This window comes from Netta rufina, assembly GCF_964035555.1.
Source record: "Netta rufina genome assembly, chromosome: 23".
Lineage (NCBI taxonomy): Eukaryota > Metazoa > Chordata > Aves > Anseriformes > Anatidae > Netta > Netta rufina.
In genome coordinates this window covers 6,600,806-6,628,234 of record NC_140147.1, presented here as the reverse complement: position 1 = coordinate 6,628,234, position 27,429 = coordinate 6,600,806, and the positions used below count along the sequence as shown (strand labels likewise).

General features: G+C 49.7%; 1 protein-coding gene across 6 annotated transcripts in view; it reads right to left on the bottom strand.

The window, feature by feature from the left end:
- The window catches only part of SCMH1 (Scm polycomb group protein homolog 1), a 70,163-nt gene that overhangs the window by 22,835 nt on the left and 19,899 nt on the right, over window positions 1-27,429 (bottom strand). For all 6 annotated transcript variants that reach the window (XM_084300608.1, XM_084300611.1, XM_084300610.1 and 3 more), the window contains exons 3-7: window positions 26,069-26,137; window positions 20,672-20,742; window positions 19,759-19,993; window positions 16,406-16,494; window positions 15,193-15,436 (exon numbers count right to left, since the gene is read on the bottom strand). In XM_084300608.1, coding sequence (XP_084156734.1) covers window positions 15,193-15,436; window positions 16,406-16,494; window positions 19,759-19,993; window positions 20,672-20,742; window positions 26,069-26,137 — 708 coding nt within the window. The remainder of the gene's footprint in view (window positions 1-15,192; window positions 15,437-16,405; window positions 16,495-19,758; window positions 19,994-20,671; window positions 20,743-26,068; window positions 26,138-27,429) is intronic.

Below are 27,429 nucleotides of genomic sequence, written 5' to 3'. Positions count from 1 at the left end.
TGTCTCCTAAGGGAGCCTAAGGTTTTTCAGTATGTGCCTGCAAACTTTCCTCCAGGATTTCAGCCCCCGATGGTACAAGGATGGGGTGAGGATGCAGGCGGGAGCTGCTTGTCCTGCAACTGCAAACCACTGCCCACATACCCTTACCTGCCAGAAGCTGCAGTTTTTGGGTCTCATTCAGCCGGTGGTGGTGCCAGCCCAAACATAAGCAGCTGCCAGGGCCATCCCCATCTCATGTCCCTTGTCCCTCATGCTCACCTTCGCCCTGTGTTGCGCCATCAGGAGAGCCAAATTTTCTTAAAGTTACTTGAGGCCCTCTTCAAAAATCAAGTTTGCTGTCACTGAGAAATGCAACCTCTGCCTCTGGGCTTTGGTGCTCATATGGGCTCTGAGTAACCGAGCACAGCTCCAAAGCTGGCCTTGCTTTAGGCATGGACCCAGGCCTCCTATGGTCCCTTCCAACCTGCATCATTCTCTGAACTCATGGTTAATCATTTCAGCCCGTTACTGGAACGGAGAACTAAAGAGAGCAATTTTTCTGCTGCTTCAGCTCGCTGAGCTGTCTTGCTTTGGGTTGTACAGGCACCAGGACCTGGAGGGATGGAACCGCTCCTTTGGGGCTGGTATGGGAGCAATTTGCCTGCAATGAGGATCATCGCCCTGCAGATGCAGGATCAAAGACTGCTGAACTCGGAGGCAAAGAAAAGACTGACATCACCAATTGGTTTATTAATCATCAAAGGATTAGTTTAAAAAGAAGTCCCAAGCTTCCTGCAGAAACAAAGAGACTTGACAGATAATTCAAGACTATTTCCTAATGCCAAAATATCCCCTGCCAGTCAGCACATGGCTGCAGCAGTACCTGCAGCTACACACCACACTGTTACTCAAACTGTTATTTACTGGACACTCTATAAAACATAAGTTGCTGCCCACACTTTGAGATTTTGCTAATCATACTAGAAAGCAGCATTTGTCACTCATCAGCTTCTCAGGCTTGTCTGAGCTTGAAGACGACAAATTTATGTCCTTGTGGTAAGAATAACAAAGCCAACACATGTAATAAAATGTGGAACAGAAGGGTTTAGGATGGAGAAGAGTTCCCTACCTTTCTGTCCATTACACCAGCTAATTACCAGTTTGCATTTTACTAACAGCCGCTGGACCACAAAACCTGACATCTCCATTTTATGTGCTAAGGGCTCCTGAACTCGGATGCAGCTGTAGGTCATGTACCCTCCCTCTGGGTATTGCAGTAGTGACCACTGAGGTGTAAAGCAGGCAGTTTACGAGAAGACTGAAAATGACATTTGTATCCATTGTAAAGCATCTATGAGGAACACCCTGTAGGGCACACCCAACTGCTGTTTTTTTTTTGTGCTCCAGCTTCAGCACTGTGTGGTCAGAAGCACGAAGCAAAGATATGGGTTACAGAGACACATTTAAGGTAAGCGTAATTGCCAACACCCTGCTGAGAATTGGCTGACTCCTCTGGATGCAGCCATCCAAACCCAGACTTCCTGACAAGAACCAGCACTCAGTGCCCGTCTGAGAGCAAGATGTGCAAACTTCAAACCTCTGTGATTCTTCTTGAAGCAGAGGCTGTTATTATTGTCCACCACAAGCGCATGCAGGAGCTAAACCCGGGCTCCAGGAGGGCTCCAGGTTTGACGCGTCCCCAGCTCTCAGCAGCTGGGCAGCCAGAGCAGAGGGGCAAGGGGCAGAGCGCAGCTGGGAGACGCAGGTGCCCTGGAGCACAGCAAACGTGCACTGTCCTCCACATCCTGGAATTTAGAAGTCAGAATCCAATTATTCGCATGACCTAGTATTTCCTGCAGGGACTCCAGCTTGAAATGGCTGTTTGACCTAAGGCTGAGAGACCAGAGGATGTACCTAATACAACAGTACAAGAGGATCCAAGCGCTGCATGATTCAGCATGTTCTAGATGTTCTCATGATCAGTTACCTTAATTCTCAAAGATGCTTTTTTTTTTTTTTTTTTTTTTTTATATATCCCCTAAACCACAAAATTTGTCTAGTTTTTGACTACTGAGGCTTGCTGGGAGCTATGAAGTGCTTTATTCAATGTCCCCCTCCTGGATCTGACTTGCCAGTGGTGACATGGCAGCATGCACAAAAACGGAAAACCATTCACCCTAAATCTGTCTCTGTGCTATTAGCCCTGATGATCAGGACATCTGTCACTCTCACATGTATTTTTGGGCAGGGCAAGCACACGAAGAAGAGTGGTTACTAAAAACCAAAGCAATGCCTTATATACATTTGCTGTACCCAAGACGGGCTATGAACACTCACCACGACAGTGTCCCATTTCTTAAAGGCTTCGAAATCTACAAGTTCTGCCAGAGCTGCAGTTTTCTTATTTTAATTGTCTGCATGTGCTTCAATGAGCACTGTGCACTGTGGATGCCACCACACATCCCACTGGTGCAAGCTGTGGCATTTTTATGGTTGCTTTATTTTTGTAAAGACATCTACAAAAAAGTCACACAAGTCACAGTGATGCTGGTATTAACTATTTGCTTTTTGCACAAGCCTTGCATTTACAGCTCTCAAAGCAGCATTCCTGTGCGTCTCCAACCACTCTGGTAATTACTCGCAGCACCTTCCCAAGGCACTGTGGTGAGGGATTTACAAACCCCTCAGCAGCAGTCACTGCGCCTTGTGATGCATCTCAGACGTGCTGGGTAACACTGACAGCTGGAGGCATAGGCACTCCTCGAGTGCCAGACCAGTATTAGTACTGCAGAACATCCCAAGTGCCCTACCCCTAAGTAAAACCACGCATGGATATATGAAAAAGAACAACTCAAGACTGCAGTTGGCTCTTCTGGAACTAAAGAGCAGAAAACCCCTGTTCTGGACCCGCAGGGTCTGCTTATGCAAATCCAAACCCAGAGCTCACAACCCAACTCTGCACCAAGGCTTCCCCTCTGTGCACCACAGTCGGCTCCTTTCACCCTAACACTTGCCAAACCCAAGGAGGCAGCTTTAATGAAGCATGAAGTTCATTGGGCTAAAACATTTTCCCAAAAGAAAATGGAGGTTTTGTCTGAAAACACAGCCCTCAAGATGAGTCCAACCAACCTGGGCAGTCAGTACAGCGTCTGTACCAGAAACCTAGGCTCACAAACCTGGGAAGGTGTGAAAGGGAGAGCAAGCACATGGATGGATGTGACACAGCCTGCCTCCCTTTCCACAAAGCCACATTATTCACCAAAGGATTTATAAGAGATAAAGAGCCATGGGATAAGAGGGAAGGTTTCTGTAGGGTTAAATCACTGCTTAGAAGAGGCAGGGGCAAATGGTTATTCTCACCAGGCAAGGGAGGCGAGGAAGTTTTCTAACAGTCCATGCTTTCCAGGGCAGACAGGACACTGCAGCTCATGAGCAAGCTCCAGACAGCCCAGGACACTGAGAGCCAGGGCAACAGAGCGGCAGGTGACCTTGGTGACAACAGGTACAAAGCAGTGAGCGAGGGGAAAACCACTCCTTTCAGGTACAAAATGATGGGCTCTGAGGTGCGTGGTGCTCACTCAGGAGAGAGAACTTGGGCTGCAGGACCCATCACACAAGAACATCAGCTTTGGGCACAGCAGCAGCTAAAAAGAGACAGGACAAAGACACAGCTTTGAGTGGCAGACGGCAGATCAGGACTGCTGGATGTCATGGTAGAAACCAACTGAATAAAAATCCTTATTATGCTTAAAAAAAAAAAAAAGGCAAAAAGCCACCAAACCTGCCGATGATCCCTGGATTCTCTTTTCCAATATTTCAGCTGCTCTGGGGATGTCCTCAGCCAGGGCTCAGCTCTGTCTTGTCCCTGCCAGGGCACCCTGAGCCTGCCCTGGGTAAGATGCGGGTAAGATGCGGGTAAGCAAACCCCCATCAGACGGAGCGTTTTGAAGAGTCCCATCTTAGGGACTTCCCCGCTAAGCATACGAAGACATCTTTTAATGTTTGTAATCGGTTCCTAGTAACTTTTCAGAGACAGTGATTTTTAATACACATCCCAATTCCTTCTCTGCTACGCAACTACACGATTACACATTTTTAGTCTATCCAGGGCCTTTCAAACACCATGGCACTGAGTGGTGACTTACAGTTACACCTCTGGGTACAGCACAGATCCCCTCCTGGAGCCCATACAGGCAGTCTGGTGGGAGCGCTGCCTGCCTGCTCTGCAAGGCAAGGTCCCCTCTTGCTGGCTGGAAGAAGCTGGCTGAGATGTCAGCTCTACCTGGCAGGCAGACTCACGAGGTTGAGCAAAGGACAAAGCTTGAGGACCATGGAGCTCACTCGCAAGGGTGGGACGGACAAACCAACCAGGAGGGAGCAGTGTGTACCCCGCAGGCAGGGACGTGGGCTTCACAGCTGCTGCTTCGTGCACCAAGAACCCAGAAGCGGGCTGAGGCAGGGACATCAGTCAGCGATGCTCTCCCACTTCCCCATTTTCCTGGATCCCCTGGTAGCAGCTAGTCATGTAGCAGTTCCTGGTGCTTTTAAACAACATAAACATACATGTGCAGATATTCCTGAACATGGGGGTGCGGTGCTTTGAGAGCTGGCACAACAAGTGTTACGGATGCGCAGCATAATAGACTTATTCATCAAGATGCCCTGGGGGCCAGCACGGTCCCCGTTCTGCTGATGGTAAAATAAACAGAGATAAGCGACTGGCTCATGATCAGACACAAAGACAGTGACAGCGCTGTGAAGGGTGAGGATGTCCAAATTGTTGTCCTCAGCAAAAGTCATTTTCAGTTTAGTGCTGAGCACACGGGTTAGTTCCAAAAGCCAGGTCTCCATTTCTCCCCAGTACAGGAAAGAAATGAACTGTTTTGCATCCAACTGGGTAGCATTATAAAACAAATGGGTAAACTGAGTCATGCATTACTATTTTTTAAAAATAAACCGCAAAGGCTAGCATTCGGGTAAGGAGAAAAAGGCATCATGCCTGCCACCACTGATGAAGCCACGCAAGCTTCTCCCCAAAGAGCATCTCGTGAGCTCCTAAGCTCTCGGCACGTTAGCTGTGGAGCATCTGCACAATCGATAACAGACGTCTCTCGCTGCCAGTTACACGGCTGCAGCTTGTAGGAGCAGCACAATACTCCTTCAGCCCCTCTTCTCCCTGCCATCCCCTCTTCTTGCTCCCTGAAGGCACAGTGAAGGAGCAGAAAGACCGTGCTGGGAACAGAACCGGCCCAGGGATTTACACTGCAGAGAAAAATGGTAGGTTTGGACAGCAGGGCTAGACTTCCCATTGGCTCAAGGGATTTATCTTGTAGATTTGGATTGCACAGGAAGTCCTCAACAAAATTACAGCCCTCTCTGAGACAGCACTGTAATTTACACTATAGAGAGTACCCTTGTCAACCTTGGAAAAATACTCATTTGTACAAGCCAGTGTCCGGCAAGATGTGCAGCCCCTGCAAAGAGCTCACAAAGCTGTTGGCCTTGGCTTGCACTCTTTGTGCTGGCATCGGGTTTTATTTCTCCAGTGCTCACACCGCTTAACTCTGGGCCCCATTCTGCAAGGCCAATGGGAAGCTGCTGCTTGGCTGGCACAGCCCAGAGCACAGGGGCCACCAAACTCAGTCAGTCTGGAGCACAGGTTCTCCTTCAAGCCCAACCACCAACCACCAGGTCAGAGAACAAGGACCCCACAGGGAATATGGTTCAAATGCAAAGGACAAGCAAATGCCACATTTGTCTACAACCACCCTCTTCATAACTGAAGTCAGAAGTTTTCCCCCAAGCTCCATCCTGGTACCTCTTACCACAAATAAAGTGGCTGCAACACAGCATGGACTCTTCCTTGTTATAAGCCCTTTAATAGCCTTACCTTCTCCAGCCCACGGCAAAAAGAAACCTCTTGTAACGGTGAGTTCCTTTAATCAGCAACAACAGAATTAAAACAGAAAGAGTCTGAACTATAAAAGGGTGAAGGGAACCAAGCCAGCTCCAGTATGAGAAAACATCAGCAGAGTTGACCCTCGGACTCCTGATCGAAGGGAGGCACTAGCAGGTAAGGGACAACACTCAGGATCAACCAGGATGCTCCAGGAGAAACATCAATGCCGTTTATTTATTGTCAAAACGAGACCAAAACCAAGTCAAAATCTGAGCTTCAATACTCAAGCTTAATTTGATTACCCTGAAACCAGTTCAGCCAGTGGAGATCGTTTCTTTCCTGACAGCACCCACAGGTCCACGGTGAGTACTCCAGCAGCAACTGCAAGAGCTCAGCTGGAGCCACTGGAGTTGCTCAGTGGATGGTGCATGAGAGCAGCCGGCACTTTCAGTCCTGACACACCAAACAACCTCACTTCCACACCCCGGGAGAACCATCACAGTGCAGTGCCACCGGGCTGAATGCCCTGAGGACGGCCAGCAGCCTTCTCAGTACGTACCCAGAGCAGGCTGCCAAAAGCATCGGGGATGACTGACCCATGTCTGGTCCACGCAGCAGTCCTCAAGGAAGTCACAGAGCCACGGTCTTAGGATGCAACCAACCTGCAGACAAGTAAGGCTTCAGCACGTGCAAGCACAGCAACGCTAGCCTGAGCAGGACAGAGGTCACCAGTCCCAGATTTACAGCCTGCAGGAAGCTTGCAGCAGCGTGGCTATGCTGCTATTAATATCCAATGAGCTCAAGGACATTCCTTGAGTTAAAATAGGTGGCATGAGAAGCCACCACAGTCAGTCTACTAACTGATTGTGTCTTTTGCCTCTGGGAGTTGATTATCATCTCGTTTCCAAAACCCCATGTTGAGAATCAAAACGCTTCTGTTCTTTTAGAGTCTCTTAGAGTATTCAGGCTATTGAGAACTGTTCCTGGGGTTTCTGCTTGTTCTGATCTTCTCTGAGGCTCTTTTTTTAGCTTTGGCTTCCTGGTTAAATATTAGCAGAACACCTTCAACATCTCAGAGCACAAAGAACAAGGAGACTGCTAGTGGGTGCAGTTTATTCCACCTTTTGTTCTTTATTAAAGCTGCTCAGAAGTCATAAAAATACCAAGATCAAGAGGAGAACTGACAGGCTGCAAAAGGTCTAATCTTTTTAACAAGTTGGGCTGTATATTCAGTATGAAGCTCCCGGATTCAATAAAAATGCACGCTGTGGCAATGTAGCCCTGTTTACCAAAGCCTGATCTGCGCTCAACATTTCCAACTTCTCCGAATAATCGGGAGGAAACAAAGAGAAGAAACTACTCAGTAGGTCATGAGGTAACGTAATGCTCCTGCTCCCATTGTGTCACTGCGAAAAATCCTACCAAGATTCAGGTATCTTTGGATCAGGCCCATTTCTCCTGCATGCACATGGGCTGCTCCGTTCACAACTGTACCACCAACTGCGTGCAGCCTCTACAAGCCTTTGGGAGAAAAATTTGGTTAGATCATGCTGCTTCCTCCAGCACTTGTCTGCAACAGAAACAGCACCTCTATTGGGGACCAAGCTACGGTCACCAACAGCTGGCACCTGTGGGCTGGTGACAGGCAGAAAATAGACTCGGAGCACTAAATCCTTAATGTGAAGCCTCAAAGGGCATCCAAGCTCAGCATCTTCCATGTCCCAGTACAGAGCTTAACTCAAACTCAAACTCTTCTGTGGCTGCTGCTCCAGGAACGCTGGACTCCTGGCCCTGCCGGGGGAAAGTGAGGCAGCTCAGGGTGCGCCTGGCCCACCTGTGGGGGAGCAGGAGTGTGCTTGGAGATGAGTGTCCCCACTCACACCAGCCGTGCTTTGCTTTCTTCCCGTCCTGAATCATCACAGAGCACGTGCGCTGGAAGCCCTGGGGTTGAAGCAAATCCAGAATGACGGGCTCCAGGAGCCATCCTGACATGTTTGGCCATGACTGTGCATTCAGGCTGCGCGACTTAATTTTTAACAGGCTTAAATCTGAACTTGAACAGATACCTGAGCAGTAAAAGGCCTCTGTCCTCTTCCGATTCCCTGCTCTGTGCCATCACCAGTTTTTCAGGACCCTGTAAAAAAGCACCAGGAGCAGACCAAGATTGCTTCACTACTCCTGTTCGAAGATCCCACTGCCCTGATCTCACAGTACACACCAGCACCTTTCAGTTCCACTACCAGCACCGCTGACCGGCTTCAGGACGATGCAGCATCGCTTCCTCAGGCCCTGAAGTCTTCTGGCCCTGGGTGACACAATCCGGAGGGTTTGGGCAGAGCATTTGCACCAAACAGAGGCTACAGGAGGTCTCTTTCATCGTACAGTACCAAAGGTGAGTGAGAGGACACGAGCTCGGTGTGTCCCAGGTCAGACCAGGCTCTGCAGAAGCTGAAGCACTGCAGGGAGCTCAATGGGAAATGGGGCTCTCCTTGCTGCCCTCCTGAAGGCGTAAAACCTACTGAATTGAGCACACTTGTGGCCTGTTTAACTCCGCTTCCAAACCTGTCAGTGACGACGGTTAGGCAAAGACATCAGCAGCTCCTGAGCCAGGCCCTGCATTTAGACCAGCAAATGTAAAAGCCCTCAAATTTGTCTGGCTCCCTCCCCAAAACGTGCAGACCTCCAGCCTACACAAGCACCATGCACAGCCCAACACCGCATCCCACCCGCACAAGTAGTGTTACAAAGTCCCTGCAGGAGGGGAGCGACAAGCCCAGCTTCATTTGTCCCAGGAGAGGAAGGTTTCCAGCAGTGATGCTCCCACAGAACCATCCTGTGGTGACGCAGAGACTCCTGGAGATTTTAGAGGTCTGGTTTAGGCCAAAAGGCAGGAAGGAAAGGGGAAGGAAACATCCTAAAGAGCATCCAAACTCTGTGGGTTACGAAGAATTTTAGAATAAAATGCACGAGGAAAATTCACGCTGTGACATTGATATTAAGGACAGACTAGGGGGCAGTGGAAACTCAGGTCAGCTCTTGCAAGTCCCAGCACATCACACGGTAACACCAGGCGTCCGATGCTGTGGCTCCATGCTCCCCCTGAGCCACAGACCTGCAGCTTCGTGCAGCAGGACGAGAGCGCAGCTCACCCTCCTGATGAGCGCCCAGCACGGATTCCAGCACACATGGCCCAGCCCAGCTGGGTTTATGGATAAACCCCATGATTTTGTGCTCCTAACAGGTCAAGGGTGGTGCTTGGCAGTTCCCAACAGTGGTCTCGAAGGCAGCATCTGCAGGTACCCGGCTGTGTGTCCACAAGGCTTGCGGCTGCAGGGGCGAATGCTGAGCTTCTGTGCGCAACCCCTCTGGATGCCAGCACCAGAGTGAGGCCCCAGCCACCCCACCGACTGGAGGCCCCTTGCCCTGCCGTTCTCTGCACCAGCTTCCTGAGCCTGGCTTCACACCAGCCTGAGGTATAAGCTCCAGACCCCAGAGTGACAGCAGTCGGCATCCTTGCATCTCCTCCCAGCAGCAAAGCAGAGGAGCTGACCCGAGCGTCACCCTGCCGGCTGCTCCCGACAGGCACTGCCACCCACCTGCGTGCTCCCTTCCCAAAGGAGGAAGAGAAACCAAGCAACATCAAAAATAAAGAGAAGTCATAAAACAAATATTACCTTTGCCTGTGGGCAGAAAATCTAGCATCTGATGATCACCTTCCTTTGAAGACACCAAGCAGTTAATAAGTAAATTGCATGGCAGCAAGGGTGGCTAGAGAAGGATGTCATGAGCTCCGTGTGTTGTGCCTCCAGCCTTGCACTGCTGCGAGCATGGTGGGATGCAGCACGCGGCAAATCCAGGAGAGTCCGTGAGCTTTGCTTCAAAATACTCCCGTGGCAGCTAGGTAAAACTATTAACTTTTGCTTGGAAGCGCTCGCAAGCCAGACAAACCCATGGGGAGGGAGCCGCGTGCCGACAGTGAGCAGCAGAGACCCAGACAGGGCAGGCGAGCGCCTGCGGCAGGGCCCGGTGCTCTCTCTGCAGCTCCCCGCCGGCTGGCTGAGCCCCGCAGCGGCGCTCCCCGAGCCCGAGGCCCCGCTGCCAGCTGGGCTCCTGCCAAGGCAGCGGCTCCACTCCTCCGAATTCCAGCCCAGGCTGCTCCAGCTCCTGCCCGCCTGGCCTTAACGCTTTCACTGCTGCTGCCTCCGGCGCCCAGCACAGCATCGCCTCTCCTACGGGGATCCGGGAGGGCGCAAGGAGGTGTAAGGGACCCACCTGCACCAAGTGCAGCCCCCACCAGGCAGCTCCAGAGGTGTCTGGCAGCTGAAGGAGACATTACCCACAGGGAGGAGAGGCACACAGACCTTCTGAGTTTCGAATTTGACAGCAATGCTCATGGCTGTGGGCAGCATGCTGCAGGCAGTGGTGCCCTGCATCCTGCTGGGAGGGTTACAGTATTTCCCTGCCCTCCAGCAGGGATGTGCCACTGCATAAAAGGATGAGCAGACTTCAGGGGTGCTGTTACCACAGAGGAGGGGTGTGTGTGCACGGGTGTGTGGGGAAGGTCCCAGTCCAGGTACAGCTCACACCTGGATTTCTCAGGACCTGGCATGTTAGATGCTTTTCAAGAAAACTTTTCAAGTTTTCAAAACTTTCTCAAGACTGTCCCTGCCCTGGCCCCTTCCCGCAGTGGTGCTGCTTGGGCTAATGTGTATAGCTCCCAGTGCTCAGCTACCACCAGGGCTCCTGGGGGTCCTGTGCGTGCCTCATGCTGTCTGAAGTGAATCACAGTTACAATTCCCAACACTGCAGCATGAGAACCACAACAACACATGCATTTCCTTGAAATGTAAAGCTAGCACTAACGAATACAAGAGTTCTGCATGTTTCCTTATGCAACGACCCAAATCTTGCAGAAAATCTCATAGATTCCTGCTCCCACAATCAGCGTGTACAGAAAGCAAATCCTGATCCCATCTGTCCAGTCCCCTCTTCCCAGCCTGCTACCCGGCCTCCTCCTTTGACATGAGGCAGAGGAAGGAGCATCACCTGCTTGGGTGAATAGCTCAGAGGTAGAAGCTTCCTGACAGAGGACCTGGCAAGACCCCTGCTTGGTTTTGCTTTCTTCAGGGGTTTACAACCCTCCATTTCACAAACCACTTCAGAAAGGAGAACGACTCCTCGTGGAACCTCTTCCCATGTGTGCTTCACTGACTACAAAGCACTGAACTTTCCTCTAGTCTGATCAGTTGTGAAAAGCCAATTTTCCCATAGATGAAAGCAGCAGACACCTCTCTGCCAGACCATGCTTTGGCTGATGGGGGATTTCCCCTATACCCACCTCCCTGCTGAGGGCAGGTGCCCTGGAAACGACAGTCATTAGGCAGCCTCTTATCTCATTCTTCTTTCTTCCAGTGATTTTTATCACAGCCTGGTATTTCCCTCTTCAATCTGCTTTGCCCTGATCCTTAGCAGCTGCACCGCGGTTTGTGAGCGTCTCTCCCATTCTCTTTCTCCCCAGACATGACTTAAAGTAACTAAGCAACAACCCTCATTCTTTAGGTTGATCTTGAGTATCGATTTTCTGTCCTGTTTATAATGAAGAGGAACTCTCCAAATCAGCTTTCCAAATCTGCACTCTACTGATGCCACTGACCTGAGAGCAGAATTGTTTCTTTGCCCTGCTGAAGAGCAGCAAAAACTTGTTACTCGCAGACTCCCCGAGGAGTACGAAGTTCAGAAAATGGAAAGTGCATACCAAAAGTTTTTCCGAAAGTATTATGTGGTGTACATATTTTGCTTCTTCAGTCTCTGCTTCTTCCCAGTTTACATTGCCACCTGACATTCCAGCAGTCCACAGCCTGGCGTCACAGTGTAACTTAAACCTCCAAGCTCATGGCTTGAGAAACATGCTATCTCCTGCCTCTTATCTGCCACAATATTTGTCAAGTCTCTATGTGACTCATATTTGAATTATTCCTTCTCTACTCAACAAACCTTCAGGATCTTCTACTGAAAAATTCTACATCTTGACTTCTACTGAAATGATCTGCATGTAGTGGATTTTGGCCATGCTTTTGTGTGCTGTTAACCTTAAAGCTGGAGAAACAATCATTTTACCTCTGTTTCACCCTGGAACTCTGGTGCCACCATGAAACAGGAAAGTCCAAAGCCTTTGCAATAAGTTTGGGTTAAACGCCCCATGCAACTTTAAGTCAGCTGCTTTATGTACATGCCCCATGACAGATTAATATTTCTCTACAATGAGTGCTTCATTCTTTATGAATGGATGTACAAACAGTTCTTCCATAGACAGCCAAAAAAAACCCAAAAAACTTATAAACCTGTGAGGTGAACTTACAAGTCACCATTATCCCCTGTGCAAGGTGGGTGCAGAAAATGCCATTAACACAGCCTGCCCTGAGAACAGAGGTCAAACCAGCACTGCATCTGACAGCGAGCCCACCCACACCTTACATTCCTAACAGCCCAGGCTGGGCAGGTAAGGGCGAACGAGCACGTGTGTAACACGAAAATCCACTGAAGGTGCCATGCACCAAGTGTGAGGGGTGATGGGGCAGACTGGGGATTCCTGCCCAAGAGACAACTTTGGGTGCCTGCTTGGCGTGGTGGGGAGGTCCCTTTGGGACGGGCAGGGGAACCTGACTTCCCCGGCTGCTGTCACGGAGGGCCCAAGGTGTACGGGACGAGCTCTGCTGTGCTTTGCCTTGCCCCTCCATCCAAAAAGACCCCACCTCCACCCTTACCCCGCTCCGGCTGCCCTGTGTCAGTACCTCATGGCTGTGGATCACCCACAGCGTGTCTGGCAGAGCCCCGTCCCTGGGCTGTGCTGTACAGAGGCAGCCTGAAGCTGGGCACTGCAGGCACTTGGCTGCCTGGGCATGGCCAAGCGCTCCCAGTGGTCTGCCAGCACGTCCTGACGGCGCTGCTATTGCCAATGCTGCAACTACCAGGCTGGCGAGGTGAGGGCCGTTCCTCCGCACTGCCTGGGCTCCCTTTGCTCCCTCCCTCCGCACACCCATGCCCTCTGGAAAGCTCCCTGGGAGCGGCTGGCCAGGCCCCAGAAGCACCAGAGCCCTCGAAGCCGCCCCACTGAGCAAACACGGGTGGGAGTGGGAGGCCTGGAGGAGGAGGGATGTGCCTAGGAGAAAGCCCGCTCTCCTCCACCTCTGCTGGCAACCACCAGAAGAGACAGATTAGAGCTGAATTAAGTTGCCAGCATTAAACAAACATGCCTGTTCTCTTTGAAGTTCTGCTTCCCTTTAACATGAGCTCATTTCTCTTTGTTCAGCCCTAGGAAGCCACGAGCTCCGATGGACTTAACTCTTTGCAGGGCTCCTCAGCTCTGCCAAGCACTGCATCTCACCCCGCTCACACCCATCGAGACGGCCGGGCCCTTGTGGGAGCAGAGCCCGGTGTAGGCGCAGTCATACCGAGGGTCCTGGCCGTGGCTCTCCCTGCTGGGAAGGGCCCCCCCTCGGTTCAGCAGGAAGCTTTACCCCAACGGTTCCTGGAGCTAAAGGAAACGGGGATGCCTCTGCGGTGAAGCCTCCTCCAGGCCTGCCAAGAGCAGCACTCACAGGCCCCGGGGGAGCTGAGCTCAGCCCTCCTGCAAGGCTGGGCGGAGGGGAAAATGAACAAGGGAGGAATTGAGATTGGGAAAAAGGAAGAAAGTTCCCAGAAGTCCCTTCTTTTGGTTTAATCCCACAAAGCGGAAATTGGAAAGTTTGGGACAGGAAAGGATGGGGATAAAGGAAAATCTTGCCACAGAGAGGAAAGTAAAATACCACAAAGCCAATGCCGATCCCGACTTTATGGTGCTTTTGCATGGCTCACACAACCTCTGCCAGTCCCTGCTGCTGCCGCAGCAACTGAAATACCTGTCAAAGACAGCAGAGATCTGCCTGAAAGCAAGTGTTCTGGCTGGAAGCGTGGAGATGTGCCTTCTGCTCACTGTTTTTGTACGTGAGCAGGAACCACAGAGTCCCTGCAGGTTGAGCAAATACACGAGGGAAAACTGTGACAGGCCGGCAAGGGGGAATAAGCGCTTCTTAGAGGGCACCCGGCCACCACCGTGCTGCTCCACGGCTGGGGGGTCCTGGGCACTCTTCCCTGGCACAGAGAGGGGTGAGGCAGAGCTCTCCACCCCTGGCTGCACAAAAGCTCCTACCTGCCACCAACACGTCCCTGCCCCTGGTGTGGTGCCTGAGGAGCACCTCGGGGACACCGGGCAGGAGCCCCCAGCCCCAGGTCAGGAGCGAGGGAGAGGCTGGGAACACCACGGCTGGACACGGGCATCCAAGATAAGCAGCCTTAGCACAATAAGTGCCTCCCAGCCTAACAGAAACCATTCCTGGCTGGGGGGAGCTCACAGCACAGCCCACAGGCCACCATGCGAGGTGAGCCCAGGCCACGTGCCCAGACACTGGCCCTGCAGCACCAACAGGCCTGGCACCACCACAGGGCCGCAGGACAGCACCAGCCTGATGGACTAGCACAAACCCTGGATTTTCAAGAGGAACTGTCTCATCAGAGAAACGCCTTTCCTAAGTAATCCTTCAGCTCGGGCAGGGAGGTTCCTCTCCTGCTTTTAATTTCACTGCCAGGCATGCGCTGGACTTGCCAGCCAGCAAATGCTAGAGGGACCTGCACGGGGACAGTGCCAGCTCCTGTGTTCCCAAATAACTCTCACACTTGCAAGCTAGACACATGGCTGAAACTCTCAACAGCCAGTGTTCAGGCATCAGCAAGGCAGAAAGCTCCCCAGTACCATCCCTAACCAACCATCACAGCTCTCGGAACATGGCAGGTACTGCCTGACCCAGACCCGCTTTTTCCAGCAGAGACTGCAGCAAATGGCACAGCAAGATAGCACTGTCAGAAGTACGAACTGGCATAGTCTGGCTACTTAAAGACAGATATTTCTCTCATTATTTCCTTATTATATCTCCAAATATCCCAGTTCCTGTGGGAAAAGGTCTCTGTGTGTTCTAGGGACACAGGAAAGACTGAGGAAATTCCTGAAGAGGAACAGAACATGACACAGCATTGCCTTCCCTCCAAACAGCCACCATGCTGCCCGTCTTTCCAGATGGCTGCTGCCTAGCACCTTGATGCCAGGCTGCTTGTTACATTGCCAACAGATATGATCATCTGTACCTTCACCACACATGAAATTGCGATAAGAAAGCCTGAGACGGCACCCAGATGTCCTTGCTGCTAGCTTCTGCCTGTTTTGCTGCCCTTGGAGAGCTGAGTGGATGAGGAAGACAGCAAAACAACAACATGGACCTTACCTTTTGTTCCAGGAGGCTGCAGATTATCTCCAGTCAGCGAGCACCAGCCTACGGGAAAGATGTCCCGGGAATCATATCGGCACCAGTAATCGAAGGCACCTCTCCAGCCATCAAATGTTATGAGGACCTCAGAACCTCTCACCTCCCCAATGGTGGCCGGGCAGATGAAGTGAGGGTTCTTCCTGTCCACTGCCTCCAGCTTCATACCTGTCTTGAAGAAGTTTTGGGATGGAGATGGTGGTTCCTACAAGGAGAAGTTGAAAATATTCTCAGCGAGTGCCAGTGCCCCCCCAGATCAGGGCTGCCTTCTCCATCAGCACTCACCTCCACAAGCAGATGGAGAAGGGAGCTAGTGGGACAGATCTGAACCCCGATTAGATGTGCATGAGTTGGCCTAGCTACGCAGCCATGTGCCTTTACATTCACGAGACAACAAAGTCTGTTACTGACTGCTCTATCATCACCAGGCGGCTGGACCAAATCCAGACAGCGCTACATTAACACTGCACCCTGTGACAACTCTGTCATGCATGACAGAAAACAAAGCTCTGAAGAAAAGAGCCTCTGCAGGATACTCTCACTTTGTATCTCAACCAGAGCAGGAAAAGCTGAGATGTGATAGTCTCTTTCCATCATTCTTTCTCCACCATCAGCTTTGCTAGATATATGAGAAGCCTGTCAGCCATCCTTATCTGGGGCTTGCTCTGCCTGGTCTTTTACAAAGAGATACAGTAAAACCACCCCAACCACCCCATAAGATGGCATACGCCTCCCAGACTGGTCTCCGTCCCTCTCTCTTCACTAAAGGGATGAGAATACAAACTGAGAAATCATACTTGCACTGTTGCTTCACAAACAACACAAGGTAGCTGCATCCCTTGCAAGCTCTGGTACATTAAAAAGCTTCAGGGAGAGGTGCTGACTTTTATATAGAGAATTGGAGAAGCACCCGCTGCCCAGGTGAAAACAAGCACCTCTCTCAAGCCCCAGCGTTGCAGCCCACCTTCCCAGTAGACCACAGTCTGCACCCTGACCCCTGCTCAACGCAGCAGCAGAGGGTATGGATGTGTCCCTAGGGAAGCAACATGTGGCAGCACCGGGCCATGTGTTCAGCTCCTCTGGGACCGATGGACCATGAGAAACTGTCTGTGATTCTGATGCTCTGCAGTAGAGGGGACACACCAGAAAGACGTCTTCACAAACAGTAAGATACCTTGTGAAAAATCCGGACAGGAGCCATCTCTGCTCCATTCAGAGTCTTCAGAAGGAACATGGGCCAAGAGGAGGCATTCAGCCGGAAGCCTGCAGAGAAGGGAGCAGAGATGGACGTAAGGCTGGGAGGTCACTGGATCCAGCCACACATGCCTGTCCTGACGGGAGCTTTGCAGCGGGCACATGTTGTGATCCCACACCACCCTCCTCTGAAAGCAGGAGTCAGGCTTGACCTTTTCCAGATACTCCAAATGCAAAACATTATGTTGCTGAAAAGAAACATCTGGAAATGGATGTTTGACTGCAATTTTCACTTATCATAACAAAAGTCTGTACATTGACCATACAGGCATTGTGCGTAGCACTGGTGCTGGCAGCTTCAGTGATCCTGCTACGGGGGAGACATGAATCAGCAAGTGCTCAGGCTATGAAATGTCTGCCTCAGGAGGGAATCTCAGCTTCTGGGTGGCCCCCTCCACCTTTCAGGAGTGAGCTGCCAGCAAGCTGACCTGAAGAAATAAAGAGGCTGTGACTTGGCTAGGAAATGGACTTAACCATTTAACCAAACAGAAAGGATGGCAACTTTTGGCTCAATACCTTCTGTGAAAGAAGCAACAGGAAGAGGCATATGGGAAGAAAAAAGCAAATTCTCATGCTCTGAGTCAATGGACTGAACACAACTGCACAACAGCTCTGTGTCCACTGGTCAGCTCTGTTCTTTCTACACCCTTTGTTATAAGACCTGCTCTCTAGAAAGGCTTGTGGTATTAATCCCAGAGGTGACAGAGCCCAACACGCTGTCTTCTTTGAAAAAGTGCACACACAAAAAAAAAAAGATCAGTGAGAAAGCAGAAGCGAATGATGAAAACCATCGCAGAATCTGGCATGCAGGAGCCCTGTGCATGTAGTGTCCCACTGAAGATGACAAGGAGATACCTGAATGTACAGAAAACACAGACCTGGAAAGTATGAGCACAAAGATCATCTCCAGATATCACACAACACAATCTTTGCTAAATGCAAGGCTGTACCTTCCTGCATTGGCAGTTTCTGCTGTTCAGCTGAACATGGCATTGCACTTTCTGTATTTGTGGTATTTTGAAGGTAACGCTGGGACTGGACCTACAGGGAAAGCATCCCACAATGATAAATGTGGCAAAGTTTTGCAAGAGCTCAAACACCAGAACACAACCAGCTCAGTAAAAACCACTCTGGTTGAGAGAGCTAAGCTCCGGGGGGGGCAAAAATGACCTTTGGGTAATGGAGTTACTACTACCTTTGGGGTAGTATGAATTATCCATGTACAGGAGAGCAGCAGCTTATGTATGCACACAGAAAACACCACAAGGAACATATAAGTTCCTCACCTCGTTTTCTCGGATCTTGTACTCCGCAGGCAAAAAGGACAACTGCATTGCTAGCTACTTGTTACTGGTGTTCATGCTGGGCACAAGAGAAGTACTCTCATCTGGACCAGGGTTAAGCAGGTGACACAAAACAGAGCTGGACACAGACTTCTTCCACTGAGTACTAACCTAACCTGCTCCTCTGGCACGGACAGAAATCAGTTTTGTTCTGCGACTCAATTATGTTTATTGCCATCTGCTGGCAAAACTCAAAAAAGGCACAGGAGGAATCCACCCCTCTCAGGGAGGACAGGCACCTGTGTTTGCTGGGCAGACAGCACCAGAGGTGTGAATGGCACCCTGGGACCAGGGTTTCAAAGAGACATCTGAAAAAGGACAGCAGCATGCATTAAGGTGACATGAAAAACTGCAGCTTTAATGTTAATAGCTGCAGCAGGTTCTGTCTGTAGTAAATATGAAGGGAAAGAGTGTAGTGCAACTTGCATACACATGGCATTGTCTGGAGTGACAAGGCAAAATGTGCACTTACTGGTGTTTTTTCCTTCAGAAAGGTCAGTCCCAAGTGTCCCATTGCAATTTATACTCTACTTCCACCAAAGCTCACAAATGATGCTCCAGAAAAAAATAAAAATACTTCTAACTCAAGGTATTCTACTGAAGGCTTCTTCCATCACTATAGATCGGCTTGATATTATCTGGGGGTGTGCTAATTCAGAAAGTGTTTTATGAAGACGCTTCAATAATAATTGGCAGCAGAATGCAAAAGCAGGTTAATCCTGCTGTTTAATTAAGAAAGAACCAGCAAATCAACTCGTTATTCAGCATTGTCAAAAAAAAAGATGCGTGTTTAACTGGAGATGACACTGGCAGAACTATTCGACTATTCAGGTTATTTATAAAGCTGTAGCTGAGTAAAATTAAATAAACAAACAGATGAAATATTGCAACTGTCCCTTCATTCTACACAGGACTTAAATCACTGGCAGCCTTTTCAGACATCATCATGTTTTCCCATCTGATGGTCTCCAGCTAACCTGCTATTGCTTCTAAGGCACCTGGGCACAAATACACTTAGACAGCAAGAATGAAAATTTAAATGCTTTTGAAATCACAGTGTCAGGACTAGCAGTGATACAGTAGATGCCTCAGCCCTAATTGCTCTCTTGGTTATTCTCTACATCAAGATTTAGAGTTCCCCAGCAAAGCATCTCTACCAGGATGTCAGTACAGTGCTCTGCTCTAAGGGGAGGTGCTAGGGACGTGCTGCTGGACGGCAGCTGTTTTCTGTTAAACACAGCTTTGACATGACAGCAATTGCAAGCAGGATCAGAAGACTGCAGCAACAGGCAACAGCCTGTAATCAGGCCTTGGCTAGAGCTATGTGCCAGCACTGCCCCTCTGATTGTGGGGTGTCTCCCAGAAAAAAAACAACAGCCTGGATACATCTTGTTCGTGTGCTGGCTCAGGAAAGGTCATCAATAGCTCTGCCTTCACTGCTCCTGCACACACCCCTGGGTGATCAGAACTTCTGGAGGCCTCTCCTTTGCTTCTGTGTCCTCTGGGAACCTTAAGCGTCTCTCAGACTCTTTCACACAAATGGCTGGAAAATGTGTTTTTCCTTTGAGGTGCAACAGGGAGAGTTTCAGAAGGCATGAGAGCATGGTCAGCATGTGCCAAGCCCATGCTTAAGCTGCAAGCTGCTCACTTGCAAGCAAGCTATCAGCTCATCTAAGTGCCAAAAACACTTTAATATACACTCCAACGCATCTCCCCATCCATGACACAATGTGCACGTGGAAATACAAACCTGGTGTGGAATACATCTGATTAACAGCCCAAGCTAACTGGGCTAGTCTACATCACTGTGGTAGGCATGGGCAGTCTGCGGGTCTCTGTCCCAAGCACAGAAATGTTAAAAAACAAAAAGGAAAAGGTTTTTCCCCACAGATGATGTAGGTGCTTGCTGGACAGTTGAACTTCAGCTCACCCAGTGGAGGCTGCAGCATCCCTCCATTCTTCTCACAGTTTCCTATGGGCTGGATTTCGGCAGAGTCCACCAGCCGCCAGAAGTCATTCTTGTTATCACTGCCATCGAGACGCAGGCGGAGGCGAGCGCCTGTCAGACCCACCACCGTGGCAATGCAAGTGGAGGTGGTGTTCCTGGGGTCCTGGGCTTCTAGTTTCATACTGATCTTGAATTCGTTTGCAGGTGGTGTGTATGACTGCAAAGAGAAGAATGGGGACCCAGTTAGAGCCAGGATTTCCAATACAGGTACCCTCAGTCCAAAAGCTGAAGCCCGAAGATGATGAAATTTGTTTCTACCAAAGACTGACAGCAGATATTCCTCTGTGCTGCTGCCCCTCTGCTGGGACTGATGTGCGCCATGCCAGTTCACAGAATCACAGAATCACAGAATTTCTAGGTTGGAAGAGACCTCAAGATCATCGAGTCCAACCTCTGACCTAAGTTCTCTCCTGTATCCCCTGTATTCAACACAACCACCTCTGTACTCAAAGCACCCAATGCCCAGGGGGCTGCTATTCCATTCCTACAGAACTGGTGAATTCTGTGGGAAGTCTTGCTGGACGGGATCCAACAGAACCTGTATCACATCCTACTCAAAACATTTTCTCCAAGGGCCTGTGCTCAGCAGAGAAAAAATTGTTCTTGTGTCTCCATCCATTCACATCTGAGACTTAAATCTTCTGTGCTATGTTAACATTTGCAGTGCCTAAACATATCTTTTTCATCTCTGCTTCAGCACCCTATGATTTTTATTAAGGCTCTGTTTTATCCTTAACATCTTCCTTGCCAAAAAAGGGGCCATCCCAGGCACAAAACTCCTGGGCTGCAAATGACCCATCTTCCTTGGATTTCTTGTTTTCATTCATCCTCTTACCTGCTTGAAGCAATGGGCAGGAGCTGGGATGGCACATGTCTCTTTCAGGTATTTCTCCCAGGTGAAGTGACCTAAGGAAAAAAAAAAAAAAAGAAGGGGGGGGCATTCAAATAGGATCTGATGAACAAAAAGCTCAGAAAAGAGATGGCTGGAGTCCTAGAGCCAGCAGTTCTCCACTTCTCACAGAGGAGGTGCTCACAGGCAACATGTTTTCACCATGATCCTCTGATGTTTGTGACCACAGAAGATTTACAACTGCAGCTGACAGGCAGAACAAAGCATGGCACTGCCTCCGGCACCGTGCTGCCTCTGTGCTGCTGATGGAGGGTCTCAGAAAGCAAGGATAACAGCCCACATCGTCACATAAAACACCCAGCACAGATGGGAATCCGTGGAGTCCACTAGACAACTGTCCCTTAAGAATCATTCATTAGACACTGCTCTGCCTGGGGATTAAGCACAGTCACTATGGGCAAAGAGCTAAAAGCAGCCCAGACCAACAGAAACCTTGCAAGGTGCTGACTTCGTGGTTCTCCCATCCAGTATGCCCACAGCCTGTCCTGCCAACCAGCAGCTCCCAGCAGGTACCAGCCCACCTACAGAAATAATTAGCGGACAGGTAAGTTTATTGATTAATTCCCTGATATGGGCACGAAGCCCACGGCTTGGGCAGGATGGAAGCAGGGTTTCCCAGGACAGGGATTTGCGGAGCAGAGCAGCCCCCATCCAACAGCAAAGCCCCTTCCCCCGAGCGTTGCTTTTATCACGCCTGCACCGCTTCTCATGTACAGCAGCGACGGTGAAAGCAATATGGCATCCAGGGAAACCTGTTATTAAATGAGGAATTAAAAGCTCCCATGATCCAAGCAAATCATGACTTCTGCCATTTAAGCTGAGCAGCTGGGAAAGGATCCTTCCAGCATGACATTAGCTTGTATTCATCCGAACGGCTCCCAGGAGACCGCTGTTTTCAAGTCATTTCAAGAGCATTGGTGGCAGCACAATTAAAGAGCGGCTACCGCTTCCCCTATTCATGTCAAGTTTTTAATCAGTCTGTTTTCAAAACAAAAGCTACATTAAGAGCCATTTCAGCTACTGCAGAGCATACCACACCTCTGAAAATACGGGCGCTGGGGTCAGCACACATTGCTTCAGTTCTGCCTCACGTGCACAGAAGCCTTAGGGGCATGATAATCCACCAGCTTCAAATAAGTAAAAGAAACACTGCTTTCTTGCCACCTCCATGCTGATAACTAGCACTCTTCTAAATACAGTGGTAAAGAACAGAAAAAATAGAGTTTCACTGCCACAGTGGCTGAATGCATTGCTTTTACACACTCTGACAGCAGCTCTCCATCCCATCAGCTGGCACACGTTTCCTTTCAGCCAGCAGTCTCACATGGGGGTGAATGAAGAAATTAAGTTTCACTGAACAGTGCTCTCACAAACAGGATTTTTTGGGGCTTAATTGAAGATATGATCTTTAACTCTATGAAACTCTTTGCATGAATAATGTTTAGTAAGTATACAGCCACAGCAAACCCAGACAGAGGACTCCAAGCCCAGCAGTCCTGCCATGAAGCACTGTGCTGCTCTCCATCTGTGAGCTTGGTTCCTGATCTGGGCTTGTCTCAGACCAGCCTGGCCCTTTGGAGCCCGTGTCCATAGAGCACCCAGTGATCATACCAGGATGAGGAGCGCACGCCTCAGGGCCTCAGCAAGCCTCCTAAAAAGCATCAGCTGCTTTTGACAATTTTATTTAAAAAAAAAAAAAAAATACAGCTCATCCTCCCCTCAGCTGGTTTCAATCCCTCACTATTAAAACTAGTTCTGGTTTTAATCCTTCCACTTTTCACTTACTCCGGACCAAGTGAGGCCATTTGCTCTCTGCAACAGCTCACACTGCAGTCGAGATCAATGCTGTAAAATTCCTGCAGGAGCAGTAAATTTCTGAGACAGCTGTGTGCCTCTAAAAATAGTGTTTGGACATGGAACTTATTTGAGATTAATTCTAGAGCCTGTTGGGACTCAACCGCCATATGAAGACACACACAGCAGAACTGCAGCTACTAACAGCTCACATTTCTGATGACTTCTTTTGCAAAGAAAAGGAGGAGCAGCAGAAAGACCCTGAACCCCAACAAAAAGACAGAGGATATACAGCGGAGTTAAACCCGCCTTCCTTCTCTGCTTACAATGGGTAATTTCTTTCCGTAAAAAGAGCACAACAATCACAATTAGAGGCTGCACGTCTGTTCCAGGATTACTCATAAAACGGGACAGAAAATGTATACTGAGCTTAGAGGGCACCACCTCTGCCTCAGCACAGCTCCCTTCGCAGAATGCTGGAATGGTTTTAGATGATTTCAGGAAAAATGTTTAGCTCATGATACAATGCTTTTCAACTGGGAATTTCAAAGTGCTTTAAAACATAACCAAATATGATCAACTTCAACCTAACAATGCAGGAAGAGGAAAATGGCATAACACAACAAAAGTTGGGCTTTTACAACAAAGGGAAAGCTGACAGTAAAACAGAAAAAAGGAGGAGATTCTTCAAGCTTTTTTAACCAGGGAGCAGAGAATGAGCCCTGACACACATCAATAAACCGGGTGTCTCGCCGTGGGGAGACAGGGTGTTTTTGTCTTCTTATTTGGCCTGGGCAGACAGCACTGCAGAATATTTTCTGAGTGTTGGTCAAAAAACACTGGTGGCTTCTCTCCAGCTCCCAGTAAGCGGCTTTGCTTCATGCAATACCAGCATTTCATTCTGGTGACAGGGCAGGGGTGCCAAGGACAGAACTGTCTGCAGGGACTGACAGCCTCTCTTGCCCCGAAAAGCAAAGGGGAGTGCTTGCTCCCCTGCTTGCTGCCAGCTTCCAGCACTATCTGCAAGATGCCCTCCTGGTCCAACAATCACCCTCTGTTTTCCCTCGTCTCTGCCTCCCCTTTTGCCACTCTGCTGCAGAGCACACCATACCCCTACAGACTGGAGGGATCATTTGTTTGGCCAGACCGTGTTCCTCAGTAAAACATACATCAAATCTTCTTTTCAGGCAGAAACAAGAGAAGGACACTTAATGAGAAACACCACGTCGCTGTAATTACAGTTGTGAGCTAAACAAAAGCCAAGGATTATAAACCTGTATAGCTCCCTGTAAGTCGGCTGTGAAAATGCCTATTAAGGACAACTGCCTGTCACTTTTGCTTGCCTTTGGAAAGTGCCTTACTGTGTGCTAATGCCAAAGAAAGATATTACTTGCAGGCAGAGCATCAGATTGGGGCTCTGATGTCTTAACATTTAAAAATATTTACTACAAACAAAACACTCCACACACCCAAGGGGTCAAACTACAGTAGTTGTGAACAATGCAACTCTGCACCCTTGTGTTTGTATTCTCATCATGTTGCATTTAATGTTGATCTGTTGCCCAGAATTTAAATGGAGTTTCTGTTTATATCTTTAACCGAGTCTGGTTTGGGCTCCATTAGCATTTCAGCTCCCAAGGGGTCATCAATCCCACTGAAATGATACATGTGTGTTTCAGGTCACATCTGTGAAGGAGAGCGTGCCCTACCCAGATCAAGGCATCCCATTAAGGTCTGCAGCCCATATGTGTGTCTGCTAACTAGCATCAAGGCAGCACATGAAAGCAGCACAGTCGGAGCCAACTCAGAACAAAAAGTAGCAGAGCATCGGCTGTGCTCGCAGATCCAAAGGTGACAGTGGCTGTCCCCAACAACAGGGTGCAGCTTTCTGAGGGGCCAGCTCTCCCAGTGTGATGGCACAGCTCCTGCACCTCCTACCCGCGTTACTTTCCAGGCACTCTGCTCCGCTGGCAGTCTGGCCGCACGGTCTCCATCAGTAACAGCTACAGCTGATAACACGATACTGCTTACTCACTGCCTTGCTCACAAGAAATGCAAGAATGTGTGAGCCAAAACTAATAGATTTCAAACACCAACATGTTGTCTGCTTTGCTGCTTCTCAGAGGTGTTCCCATTCAATTTTAGCTTTGAGCAGAAATCCCTCCAGCCTGGACGGCAGGGTGCTTCGTGCCAGAGAGCTGCTGCAGTTTCACACCCCTTGCCGTGCAGCCAAGCTCTGTGCAGGCGGTAAGTGATTCTCTGATCAGAGTTTCTTGAAGGGAGCTGATGTCTGATCTCTGCTGTTATGCCATGTGCCCACTGAGCGCACGCAAACACAGAAGCATGTCTGCAGTAGTTCCTCCTCAGCTCTGAAACCCTGAGATGCAGTGAGGTGTGGAGACTGCTGTGCATGAGTACTGATGGGAGCGTACACCCCTGAATTTCACAGAAAGCTCCATCTCAAGTTCCACTTGCCTCTGAACAGCAGCCAGTCCTCCGGCATCTGCAAACAGTGCAGCAAAAAGGAAAAAGTAGTGCAGCACCTAATGCCCTGTGGGGACACTATGCAGAGCGCGTGGGAGCTGTGACAGCACCCTGTAATGTAACCTGGAGCTCTGCACGGGGTGACACAGGGCCCAGGACTTTATCTGAGATGTTAAAGAACTGCCTCCCCTTGGAAAAGGACCTTCCCAAACTGTGATCTGTGGGACTTCAGTACAAGGTAGGTAAGGACAGGTCAGATGCCCCAAAGGAGAATGGTGAGGGCAGCCACCACCCTGAATCAGGGTCTGGGACAGCCAAGCCCCAAGGCACTGCAACCACTCTGGTCCTCACAGGGGCTCTCAGAAACACAGGAGTGCCTTCCATGAAGGCAAACACAAGCTTCCTGTTAGAAGTGGTTCAGCTGTTCAGCTCAGGAAACCATTTAGCTTCTTGTTGCTCTGTACTTGGTGGGAAATACGGACATCACCTTCCTAAGATAAATATAAGTAAAATACAAGTCTTGCATACGCTCCATAAAACTGGAAGTTACCTGCATCCCTACCAGCAGACAGCAGGAGCTGGCAGTTTCCTGAACAACCCGCAGGTGCCCTGCACGGGAGCACATCGGCCCTGCCCAAAGGGACACCCCGCTGCCTCTGTGCCAGGCTGCCTCGCTGCGCTCCTGACCACAGGCATCAGCCGCTGCCGTGAATGCCAAGAGAAGTTCATGCAGAAGTAAGAAGCTCTCTACATCCTGGACACGTGTAAAAACGTGGCAGAGCCACCCATTTGGCATGCACGGCTGGGCAGGAAGAAACAGCTATTCGATCCTGCCTGATTTCAGAATGAGCTGCCTTAGCCGAGTGCTTGCCCTGACATCTTCTCAGCAATTGCTGACTGTGGTCAGAGTTAAACACATTAGGACTGCCCAAAAGCAGTTTTTAATCTGTAAACTAACTTGGCACACCGTAGTTTCCCAGATCCAAGCCAACTCCATAAGCTTTTAGAAAGAAAAGGAAGGGAAAGGGAAGCATGCTGTCTTACCTTGGTACTGGGAGGGAGACTCTGACGGGCGGCTGTACTTGTGCTTTTTACCATCTTTCCAGTCTATGGCTGAGACAAGAAATAAAGCATTCATGTCAGTGAGGGAAGCCAGCTAATGCTCTCTTCAACACTAGCAGCTCGCATCATCTGCTTTGCAGGCATGGGCCACCTCAAAGGAGAGAAACGACCTCCCTGTTCTTGCTGACACACACCCAGGTAACACAGGTTATGCCCAGAGCAGGGAGATTTTGTCCAAATCTCCTTCCTCCACACAGCTTAGAAGACCTGACACCAGGCCTCTGCACTGCAGCCTCTGCCTAGTCCTCACCAACCAATATTCTTCTGCCACGGCAAGCAAAAAGGTGAAAAACAGCAAACTGATAGATCTTCATCATTTAAAGTATATGAAGAGCTATCAAGGCTCCAGAGAAACAAAAGCCAGAGTCACTAAAAGCGACTGGCATGCATGCCATGCACCCCAACGGGGAGCCTGAATCGCAGCTCACTCATTGCCTCTGGGTTGCTGCGGCCAGCCACGAGTGCACAAAGACACACAGGGAGCGAAAGCCTCGGCACTCTCCAGTGCTGGGGCTCATCAGCACTTCTCCCAGCGTCTGCACAGTGCCCCGACAGGGACAGCATCAGGCTCCACAGCATCCTCCTCACAGGCCAGAGCAGCAACGTAGCCCTGGCTCTGATGGACATCTCGTCAGAGCTGTCTTCATCATGAGAGCTTTGGGCAAAAGAAGTTCTCAAGACTTCTCTGGAAGACAGATTCAGCCAGAAACAGGCGATGCTCATCCCCTCTGGCAGCCCTCAGCCAGACAGAGGGATGCCAGAGCAGCGTGCCATGGCAGAGCCTGCACCGAGTGAGCGGCCCGTCGTGGGCTCCTCTGTGTGCTGCTGGCTGATGGATGTGCACCCACAAGCACTTTTAGCTGCTACAGTCTTGCTCATTTATTTTACAAGGCATTTTGTAGGCTACTATAAGCAAAACCAACCAACCAAAAAAAAAAAAAAAAGAATTTGGTAGTGCCCTAGAAAATTTGTCCCCGTGAAAAGCAACTACTTGTGAAAGAACAAAAAAGAAAACAGAAAAAGCACAGAAAAAGTTTTGAAATCTTGGAGAAGCAGCTGAAAGAGGCAGGCCACGAGCTGCTGCTAAGTGGATAATCTTAAGGTGTTTAAAATTGCTTTTGGACCATTATTTTAGCAGTCTTCTCTTCATGACATGTTCTTTTCAGTAAAATGCACAGCAAGACTTAATATAGATTTCATCCCTTAAAGGATCAAGAGGGCCATATGCAGTATGGCCACAGGACCAGCCAGAGTCTCCTCAGAGAGAGGCAAATAAATGAAAA